The 11,859-nt window shown below is 39.6% G+C and overlaps 2 protein-coding genes across 2 annotated transcripts; one reads left to right on the top strand and one right to left on the bottom strand.

Moving 5' to 3' along the window:
* Positions 1-528: 528 nt before the first annotated feature.
* On the top strand, positions 529-981 carry EV154DRAFT_484475 (uncharacterized protein; the record flags this gene model as incomplete). Its single annotated transcript, XM_051598658.1, has 2 exons — positions 529-669; positions 793-981. The coding sequence occupies 2 exons, from the start codon at positions 529-531 to the stop codon at positions 979-981; spliced, it is 330 nt and encodes a 109-aa protein (XP_051454490.1).
* Positions 982-6,606: 5,625 nt separating this feature from the next.
* On the bottom strand, positions 6,607-8,777 carry EV154DRAFT_566795 (uncharacterized protein; the record flags this gene model as incomplete). The annotated part of the gene is made up of 4 exons (XM_051605979.1): positions 6,607-6,803; positions 6,870-7,106; positions 7,185-7,483; positions 8,626-8,777. 4 exons carry the CDS (start codon positions 8,775-8,777, stop codon positions 6,607-6,609), a joined length of 885 nt encoding a protein of 294 aa, XP_051454489.1.
* Between the last annotated feature and the right edge of the window lie 3,082 nt (positions 8,778-11,859).

Below are 11,859 nucleotides of genomic sequence, written 5' to 3'. Positions count from 1 at the left end.
TACCCGGAGTGGTCGTGGTACTTACTTGGGCAATTTTGAGCAAGATATAAAAAGAGTGAACAAATAATGAAAACCAGCGGTGACATTATTAAAAACACCCACAGTTCGCAAGCCATGGAAATTACGACTGTGTTAAACGCACATAAAATAAAACCATCGTTAATCCAAATTTATATATATTATCCAAATTAGGAATTCTGACAAATTAAATACAATGAAAGAGCCGATAGAAAATATTATTAGAAATCATTGAAGAAATCTGTCGGCGACAACGTACCCTTTAATTCATATAGAATTCAACAGTCAAGACAAATTTACGGACTAGCAATTCTAATAACAGTCAGCTTTTAAAATAGTATAAATAGACCACATTATTTCATAGTTAAAACTTCAGTCAAATAAAGTAACAAGGACTTATAATCGTACATATAGTACAATTGTTTTTTTATATACTTTATATTTCTTTCATCGAATCAGAAGTAATTGATTTGTAATAGTGCTCTTCACCGAATTAGCAACCTTGTGTAAATGACTGGTACACACCATCAGTCTTCGCTTCAACTTGTTATGAGCACCGTCAACTCTGGATGTGTTGATAGTGCAAAGGTGAAGGTGCGTATTGATCCTAAGAATTCGCAAAATGTTCTTTCAACAGTTTTGTGTTTTGAGGTAAGTAAAATTATAAGGCAGTATGTGAATAATTTGAGACTGTTTGTAAGATTGTCTTTATTAAGAAATAAAATGAACAAGTATTTATATAAAAAAGACTATCTGCTGTACCACTATCTTTAGTTTATCTTTGAAGTTGTTATCATTTTCCCAGTGTGTATCCTGTTACCTTTAACTGCTTATTTTGTAAATATGTTACACTTGGAATTACTGTCATCTTCGACACATTGTACTTCCATATCTTTAGTAAGCCTTTGTCACTGTTTTCTTGTAACTTGTGATATGATAGTACTAACTATCTATATTGGGTAATTGATTCCTTAATCATTCTTAATGTATTGATGTCATAGATATAGGTTTATTTAATGTAGCAACAATATAGCAGATCACCACAAACAGCACCCATGTTGACTCACGATACGCAAACAGTGGGAGGTATCCTGCGTTCAACCCGTAATTATCTCTCAGGACACTCACGTTTCGCTCCCGTTCTTCTTCATTGAAACTGTTCATACAGCGATTCCATCTGACCATAAACGTATTCCAGTCATCATCTGTTAAACAATATTTTTGCATTTGGCCAACACGTTCTTGTTGATATGCCAACGGCAGATAAGAATCGTGCTGGATTCAAAAATTGTCTCTAAAGCACCTTTTAATGCGAAATCACGGCCAATAGCAATAACGCTAGGATTGATCTCCTCTAAATAGCACCAAAACAGCTTCATACGTAATGTGGAAACCGCCCACTCCTAATTGGCTTGGGTTTCGTGTTTTAAAAAAACACCGCACACAAAAAATGTCTTATTGAAGCAATCCATGCCAACAACGTGCAAGAATGGCATACCAAATTTGTTGGTTTTACAAGTGTAATCCATCAAAAGCACTTGAGGAAAACGTTCAACCATTTCCAAGGAATGAGAGTGCGCAAAAAAAAAAGGTTTTTGATGGTACCTCCTCATTCGAGTTGTACGCGTAAATAAATCCAGAGTCGGCTTCAGAGAACTGATTCAAGAGAGCTTTCAAAGTGGAGCGACAATCTAAATACTCTTCACAAATCTTCTGTCTGGCATTGTAAAGCGTAATAGGTCTGAATTAATCACCAGGGAAGTTTTAGCGAACGTAAATCAAAATATCTTGAGGTGAGCTATTAGCAATCGTCATATCCCTGATTACCTTCATGTGATTCTCTCCAATCGAGCATGCAGTGGAATGACCAGCGAAAAAATTAGCAGACTCATGATTATGTCCAGTATGGTTTAAGTGCAAGGTGAATTTTGCAGTATAAACACCATGATCGTTTCTCCCACTGGAACCGACCACCCACTTGAAAGGGCAATTGGTGCGTCCTGTCTTCGAAAGTATTTTACCGGTGGACTTACTGCTGTTTTTTTCATTGCGATCGCACTTGAAATCCAAAGACTTAAGGCGACGATCGGGGTAGTAACAAGAACGGCCCAAAGAAACAAGTTAGCCGTTGTCCTTGCAGTGATAGATCACATACTTTTCGAGAGTTTCGCTAGAGCTAAACTCAAGTTGAGAAGGGGCAGAAGTAGAGAAAACGACGAAGGTTTCGCCCTCGAGTTCTTCGTCGAGATCATTGTCGAGATCATCGTTAAGATCATCTACTTCGTAGACGCTTTCAAAATTTCTTCTGGTTCGAAAGGGAAGGGCCTTCTGCAAATCACCGTCATAAAGGTAAGAGGTGTTTTCGTTTGATAAAGACATTAGGGGGTCCCAAACATTAAACGTTTTGTAAAATTATCGGGCGCTTTTTTTGAAAATTCCGGGAGCTTTTTTTGTGTGGGTGACTGTCTAAAAACCTTGTCGCTTAGTCAAAGTACACTCTAGCACTTCTCTGATTTAGTTCCTCTTTTACTCCTCTTTTACTACTCATTTACTTATAAATCTCTCTATAAACTACCTTTACAATGCCCAAAGTATCAACCAGACAACATACCTTGAAAGAAATGAAAACTTTGCATAAGCACAGTGTCATCATTGAAGAGGATAAACAAGCCGATGAGATGCACGAATTATTGAGCGGATTAGAAACGAAACGCGTTTTGAACAGTGGAGCAGGCATCCCTAAACTTAACCAGTACCGTGAGTTTTTTCTCAAGTGGGATGACGAAGAGTGTGTCAAGATGTGTCGAATGAAGAAGGAGTCTTTCTTGAAACTTCTTCGCCTTATTGAAGACCATCCTGTCTTCAACAACAAGAGTTTTGTCTCCCAAATGGATGTTCATATCCAACTTCCGGTGACCTTAAGACGATTGAGCCACAACGGAACAGGCAACAGCATCGACCAAATTGCTACTTTGTTTGGGATTAGTAAAGGCTCTGTCACCAACTACACGCAGCGCTGTTTCAAGGCAATTAATGAGAACCTTGGACATTTGATGCGTTGGCCCAACAAGGAGCAAAGAGAATTGTCGGCCGCAGCAATCAAGAAGTACCACTTTTTTCGAAATTGCATTGGGTATATTGATGGTACTCATTTCCGTCTTGCGCAGAAGCCAACGAAGCATGCCGAAACGTACTATAACCGAAAGAGTTTCTACTCTCTAAATTGTCAAGTCGTATGCGACGAAAGGATGATCATTTTTCGATCGCAAGTAGGACATGTAGGTTCAGTGGGTGACGCCACATGTGTAGAGCATGCCAGCTTTATGGTAAATAAAGATCACCTTTATTTCACATGTGGTAATGGTGCAAACCATGAGTATCTTCTGGGTGATTCCGGATATGCTCTACATCCATTCGTTCTTACCCCTTTCAGGAGACGTCAGGTACTGAAATCCAAGAAGTGCGAAGATTTCAACAAGGGACATTCTTCTGCGAGAGTTGCCGTCAAGAACACGATCGGTGTACTGAAAGGTAAATGGAGAATCTTGAAGAACATTCCTATCCAGATAAATTGCAACGAGGACGTGATGAAGATCGACGACATTGTGTCTGTTTGTGCTCTTTTGCACAATTTCTTGATTACTGAAAACGACAATTTTGCTGGCGATTTTTTTGAGGACGTAGATGTAGATCAGTCAAGAAAGGATGTATTGTTGCTTCAATCGTTCGACAACATCAAAAGTATTTCTGGTCGTACACTGAATAGATGGAGGGATTCGGTTGTGGATCTAGTATTGGCAGATTACACTGTACATTTCGCACGAAATAAAATATAAACAGATTATATCGATGAAAAGTGCATTATAGTTTGGAAGTTATGACCAAATTTATTATTGTAATGAATGAGGGATTGTAGAAGGTCATTGATGATACAATCAGGTAAATATTAGTTTTAAAAAAAGGTTTTATTCAAAAGAAAAAAATAACTAACGTCTAACTACTGCCGATCTATCATCAGAGAAATCATCGTTACCGTCAAGGACGGGTTCACCTTCACTATCGCTTCTTACTGAATACGCCTCTTCGTTACCTCGAGCGTTCTCAAGAGGTTCCCTCAATGATTGCCGGAATGTCGCAATGTGTTGGGCAATTTCCGTGAAGGACGTCGTTCTGAACGCTTTAGTCCGAAGACTCGTCACCAACAGCTCCGTCATACCCAACTCGAACTCCCTCTGGCTGTTGTCTCTCAGCACTTCATCCCTTCTCAACTGGGCTTCACGGTATTCTGAAGAGAAATCCCTCTTCATCCTCTTGTTTCTCATGGCGTAATCGGGATATACACGAATACGGTCAACTGAAGGCATTTCAGGTCGAGATCTGGACGACCGAACATTCCCACGAGCACCACGAGAACCACGACCGCCAGAAGCAGCACGACCACCAGGAGCACGAGTACTACTAGAGCTTCCACGAACCCGACGGGAACCAGCATTAACACAAACAGTGTCCACATCATCATCATCGTCGCTGAAGGCATTCGCGCCAAGGATTTCAGCAACCTCCCTGTCTAATGACATCGAACTACGACGAGGTCTAGGACGATCTTCAGGAACCACAGGAAGAGAAGACGTATCGTTGGCACCTGCAGGCTCGAGAGACAAAGAGCGAGGAATCATGTATGGTCCAGGAGACGAAGGGCCAACAGAAGGATCACGAGTACGAGCTGAAGGCTCCTCAGAAGCAGATCGAATTGGCTGAGCTCGTTCAAGCTCTTCGCTCTCACCAAAAACAGCACGGGTTTGTTCATCAATTGCCGTAATGGTGGGCTCTTTTCTACTAGAGAACGTATACTCAGTACCGCCAGGAGCACCGTGGAAAGCTACGCAAACAGATTGGGTATTAGGCCTATCACCATGCAAAGTCGACAATCGTTCAAATCCAGGGCATTCGAAATCACACTTTTGTTCGATACTGCTGATACCTCCACGAATATCCTTTTCTGTCAAACCAAAACCAGTGCCATTCAACTTTCTCTCTATTTAACGGTACTTGGTAAAAAGACGGGCAACACGTTTCATAAGCTGATCCGGCGTCCAATCGGTGCGTATAGCCTTGTCAGCCAACAGTTTTCTCATCATACCATTAATGATTTCACGCTTTTTGACTATGGTAGCAGCTCCAGGGGCAGCGTTATCATGTACACCGATGTATGCTTTAAAAAGCTTGATATTTTCCTCGAAGTAACCAATGATCGCTTTGGCGTGACAGGACTAGTGTTGGATCCACGTTGGCTATCATCAACAGAAGCTGTTTTGGAAGACGTTTTCTTGGATGTTTTAGCAGTAGTTTGTTTACGTTGACCGGGCATTTTAGTTGATACAATTCAAAAAATAATTTCAGAGAAAGAAGGTAAGTCAAATGTGGGATAAACGAGGTTTATATATGATAATTAGATGAGTGGTGACATTTGCATGTCATTTTTTATGACGTAAAATAAAGAAAAATAAACTATTTATTACTTTTTATGGCAATTTTGTCATAATTTATGACGTCAAATCCACGGACGATAATTATCGTCCGTCATTTTTCTCGACCGATAATTATCGTCCGTGGTTTTTCTTGACCGAAATTTATTGTCCGTTCCTGAATTTTTGGCTGGGGGAAAAATTACGGGATTTTTTAAAAAAAAATTCGGAATTTTTATTTTTAATGCTTCGGACCCCCTATTAGAACAATAAAAGTTACGACAAACGTAACGGGAGTGGGATGAAAGTAAAAAGGTACAATTTATTAATGCTTTGACAGAGCAGTCCCGCCGAAATGTCAAAATATAAGTGAAATCAAATACGCAGTTCCATAGGTCAAAAAAGACAAAAATAAATCGAGGGGGTGAAAATAAGAAAAGAAGGGGTGAAAATAACAATTCCCTTATAAGTTCAGAGATTCTGTGTGTGGTGATCTGCTATATTGTTGCTACATCAAATAAATCCATATCTCTGACATCAATACATTAAGAATGACGAAGGAATCAATTACCCAATATAGATAGTTGGTACTATCCCATCACAAGGTTACAAGAACACAGTGACTTAGGGGTACTAAAGTTTTGGAAGGACAATGTGTCTAAGATGACAGTAATTCCAAGTGTAACATATCTACAAAATAAGCAGTTAAAGGTAACAGGATACACACTGGGAAAATGATAACAACTTCAAAGATACACTAAAGATAGTGGCACAGCAGACAGTCATTTTTATATAAATACTTGTCCATTTTATTACATAATAAAGACAATCTTATAAACAGTCTCATATTACTTATCTACTGCCTTATATTTTACTTACCTATAAACACAACACCCTGTTCAAAAGAATCGGTTTTCAGGTTAGAGAATCTGGTACCTAGCTCAAGTTCTTTGTCATTGTCACTGACTCTCTCACTCTCTCACTCTCTGTACTATGAATGTCGTCAACAAAAAAAATGTTTTATTTTTGTTTTAAAAAAACTGATTGTAGAAGTCCCACAGTGTTTCGACACCGAAAGCTAGAACTGAAGGGAACCGTTGATTTTGGAATAACTCACGCAGGTTTAAACCTGCAAAAACATTTTATAGTCCGCAAAGACTGCTACTCTTGCCCGTTGTAATTTGGATGGAGGGAACAATGCCACCAACAACAAAGGGGTAAGACCTGCGTCCTCTACAATCTGAGCAATAAAGGCTCCAAGTTTCAACGCGAGTCGGATTGATTCTAACTCAGAACGTGTTTGGTTGGGTGAGTGAAGCACTACAATTTTGTTTGTTAAAGATAAATAAGTTAAGGTGATTTTGAAAACATCATTGAACAACTTACAAGCATGTTGGCGCACCGTGAGCACCCCATCATTTATTAAAAAAAGGATCAAAGCCAGGAGAAGGTTTCGAACCTGTGATGCGGCCATGTTTCGTTGTAAGAAAATATACTCCCTTACGAACGTATTCAACTCCAACTGCCCTCTAGCAACACGAGCAAAGGGCAATCGAATGGCTTTTGTGGTGGTGGTGATTGCGTGTACAATAACACCAGGAAAACGTCGAAAACGGTCACCAACTAGAGAGAGATACAACATTAGATGTAGGCTACTTTTATCGAGTAACCATTACCATGGTGAAAAACTTACGTTCATACTGACGGGCGAAAAAGTCAGGGGGCGGGCCGCCACAAATGGAGCAGCAGACAAGGGCGCGGGAGTAGCCGCAGGAGGAGCCGTACCAGGAGCCACAGGAGAAGCCACAGGAGAAGCCCCAAGAGTAGCCGCAGGAGAAGCCACAGGAGAAGCAGCCACAAAGGATGCCGCAGGAGGGGCCGCAGGAAGTGCTACTGGCAGAGGAGCAGGAGGAGCCGCAAGAGAAGCCGCAGAAGAAGAAGCCCTAGAAGCAGCGGCAGAGCAACACTGGACGAAATAGGGAACGATCAAAGCAAGGACGCTATCAGAAGAAGAAGAAGAAGAAAAAGAAGAAGAAGAAGAAGAAAGCAGAGAAAGAAAGAAAGGGACTGAGACAATGGAAGCAAATTAGCGACAAGCAATTTGATTTGGATGCATATACCATTTTTTTGATGGCTAATTATACGCGCACCATACTTTTTGCTTGAAAAAAAAATTTCGCGCACCATACTTTTCTGTGCCGGTCAAATAATAAATTCCGGGTCGGACCAAAAATAATTTTTGCACATTGAACTTTTTTCTTGCGCACCATGCTTTTTTCGCTGGCGCACCATACTTTTTTTCGCTGGCGCACCTTACATTTTTTGGCTGGTGGACCATTCATTTTCCCTAGCGCACCATACGTTTTTTTCGCTGGCGCACCATACTATTTTTCGCTGGCGCACCATACTTTTTTCGCTGGCGCACCATACTTTTTTTGCTGGCGCACCACACTTTTTCGCGCACCATACTTTTTCTCACACATAATGGATGCAAACATGATGTTAAATAGTTTAAACAATTCCATCACTGTTCCTACTGTGCTTTTGAGTTCAATCTCATGTTTATTTGTCTAAGTTTTTTATTTTATTTTTTTATAATTTTAAGGATAAATGTGATAAGAATAAGTATAATAAGGATAAGTGATAGGTAAAAAAAAAAAAAAAGATTTAGTTATTTTGATAATATTCAGATACGTCGTTAACACAGATGTCCCGGTGCGCATTGAATATTTTTTGATGAGAGAAATTGATGGTTGGCCATTTTTTTGGGATAATGGCTTTCTTGGTTTTGGAGTCAACGATGGGCTCAATCATATAGAAATGACTGTTAATAAAAAAAAGAACAATAGTTTCATTCATTTTCTCCAAATCTAAACCAAGAAATGGCACAAAAGTTATTGCATCCTTGGTATAAATGACGTTTTCGTCATCATCCCTCCACAGATTATCGTATTTGTCCGTTTTTGGCGTTGTTGCATGCAAGATTACGGGTCGTCTAAACGTATCAGCAACTATTTGAGGGCAGCCATAACAATCAAACCAAAGATTCAAATTGTCAAGACATGGCGCTTTTGTTGACTGAAGTTTTGTTGTTATGTAGGCTTCGTTTAAAGCGTAGCTGTCATAAATGGAGTTAGCATACTTTAAAAAAGTAGCTAACATCATTTTTTTGACCTGGATCCAGGCTTCTTCGTGTCCAAAAACAGCAGCACTGACAGCGCGAAATCCACAATTGCCATCGGGAGTGGGATTAACAAATCCGAGAACATCGTTGGCATACTGACTATCTAGCATCTTGAATAGATTGCTATTGTCAGAGTCGCGTGTTACTACTTCAGATGGTTTGTATCTAAAAAAATACAGATATTAATACCGTGAAATATTAAGCAGGGTATAAATTTACTTTGATCTGAGCTTATTGATGGCTGTTGTCGATGGCTTACGAAGACTTGGTTTATTTTTTTGGGTTTTGTTGTTTTCTACTTTTTTTTGTTCTTGCTTATTTTTTTTCGCATTTTTTTGCTCGCTAGATATTTTTTAGTCTTCGTGCTCCACACCAAGCGTGTTTCTTTTGGTGCCTTTAGGACGACCCTTCTGTATTTCGACAATTTTTGGTGCGAGAGTGTTTTCTAAACGATCGTTTGAATACTTACTGATCAAAGCATCCATGTCCTTTATGAGATCAACGGATTCTTGTTGGCTCCCCAAAACCTTGCACAAAGACATCAATTTTTCCAGTCTTAATTGGATTTCTGTTGTATTGATATCCAATTCGTCCGGAGAACCTTTAGCCAATTCGGCAGAAACTTCGGCCACGGTAGCAACTATGAAGTACATTATTATTAGTTTAGTTTTAAGAAGGATAATAAAATTTGTAAGACATTGAATTTTTACCGCTGCCCTCAAAATATGAGATTCTCCATCTTTGGTGAATCACGTATAATGGAAGTTTTCCTTCGATAAACGAGACAGCAAGGATGTGTCTGCATGGAAGCCTAAAATTTCTTCTAAGCTTACAGAGGCAGCTCCCACCAGATAAGACATGGCTTACGTGGACAGGGTTTTCCTCGGAAGCTTTCATTTCCATCAACTCATTCTTGATGTTTTCGAAAGCAAAGCTGGAAGCATTCAATTTTATCAAGGAAAGTTTATCCATGATATCATGTTCTAAAAAAACTGGTCGTTGAGAGACGGATTATTTGATTGACTGTAAGTTGCGGTAGTCTTCCTAGAAAACAGATTTTTTTTAGAATTGCAAACAAAATATAAACTGTGGTTCAGCTATTACGTACTCTTTTTTTAATCCACAGATCAATTTTTTCTGTAACAACAGCCATGCTACCAGACGAAGTGTTGTTACTTCTTTTGATGTTTGCATGTGTAGACTCGACTCTATTTGATGTTCGATTACCCATATGCATAACATTGTTGACATAATATCCAACCCAATATTGCTTTTTGAGCATCATGCTATATGTCATGATCGTGTCACGTAGATGCATTAATTTTGATAATTCTTTGTCAGCACCTTGTCATCTACGTGTCAGCTATCAATCATCGAATATGTGTCATAAATAAGTAATGACTTACTAAACTTTGTCATTGCTTATTTTTATGCTAAATATCTATACAATCCTTTACTATAAATATAGCCTAACTTTCCCTCTTCTTTCTTCCCCTTCATCAGATATATTATCTAACAACCCTCTCTCCTCTTTTCTTCTTTCTCTCTCTCTCTCTCTTATAATAAAAATAATAATAATCTTTTATTTCTTTGTTCTTGTAAGCAAGTATTCTTCTGTCTGTCCTGTCCGCCTGTCCGCTCCTGACATTATATCTGATCAAAATAACTATTTTGAATACTTCCTTTTCTGCCCTCTGTGTCCGAATTTTCTCCTGATTCCAAATCTATACAACTATCGTATCCCAAACCATGACCAACCTTACCGAGGAACAAGTCCAAGCCCTGGACAGCATGATCCAACGACAAAACGAAATTCTCGACATCAACCGCTCGTTGGAACAACGTATGCAAGCTATGGAACAACAACACCGTCAACAAATTATTGACCTAGGTACCGAAATTCACGATTACATTGCCAACAACGTTGTCCTGAAGTCCCAACATTATCAATCTTCATCCTTACGTTTAAAACCACCAACTCCTTTTAGCGGTAACCCAAGTTACTGTGATTCCTTCTTTGTCCAATTATCTCTTATTTTTGCTGCCGACGAACTTCGCTTCAATAGTGACCGTACCAAAATTCTCTATGCTATCAACTGTCTTTCTGGAAGCGCATTTAACTTTATGCAACCTTATATCAAAAACATGGATGACAAGGACCAACCCCAAGAAATCTTCACTAGCTACGCCCATTTTAAGAAGGTAATTAAAACCACGTTTGGTGACACTAACCCAGTAGTGAACGCAGAAGCCGAGATCCGTCTTTTGAAGCAAACTGGCCCTGCCGCAATTTATGCCACCGAATTCCGACGTATATCCATGCAACTTACTTGGAACAATGATGCTTTAGTATCACAATACATGTTGAACTTGAAGGAAAACATCAAGGATGAATTAGCCCGACGTGATCCAATCCAAGATCTGACTGTACTACTTAATGCATCCATCGATATCGACAACAGATTATTCCATCGTCAAAAGCAAAAGAATGCCAGTACCAATCGCCCATCCAATCACCACTCACGAATTACCAACGATGCTGCACCCAGAACCTCACCTACTCCTATGGACATTACCAATATCAATGTTTCTCCCTCTCGTAAGTACCAGCCACTTACTGAAGCCGAAAAAGATAGACGTAGACGTAATCAACTATGCATGTACTGCGGCCAGGATGGTCATTTCACAAATTCATGCCCAGCCAAAACTTCTCGTAACAATCACCCTACCATCTCTACCATTTTGATTGACGAAAACAGCCACCCCGTATCTATAAATTCTATTACGCCTATCGTCCACACCACCCCCATCAATCTTATCACCCAGTCCAAGAAACGCAAATCCGATGACCAATTATTGGATTTATTAAAAAGTAACATACAAGAAAAAAGGGCAAGTATCGATCAGTGCAACGCCAAGGATATTTTATATGTTACTGAAAGTTTGGATGATAACTTGCTCGTGATTCCTGTGACCATTAAACTTGACGATATTATGTTTACCACTACGGCTTTAGTCGATTCAGGCGCTTCCTCATCTTTCATTGATGCATCTCTTGTGCGTAAAACCGGTCTTCCTGCCGTCTCGTGTAACAATCCTACCACCTTTCGCTTCGCTGATAGCTCCGTACAAACCAGCAACATGAAATCCAACGTCTTTTTGCAACTTGCTGAAACCCACCACGAAGAATAT

Source organism: Mucor mucedo (genome assembly GCF_025094135.1).
Source record: "Mucor mucedo strain NRRL 3635 chromosome Unknown EV154scaffold_92, whole genome shotgun sequence".
NCBI classification, from domain to species: Eukaryota; Fungi; Mucoromycota; class Mucoromycetes; order Mucorales; family Mucoraceae; genus Mucor; species Mucor mucedo.
The sequence above is the reverse complement of the archived record's forward strand: the minus strand, read 5'-3'. Positions and strand labels throughout refer to the sequence as shown.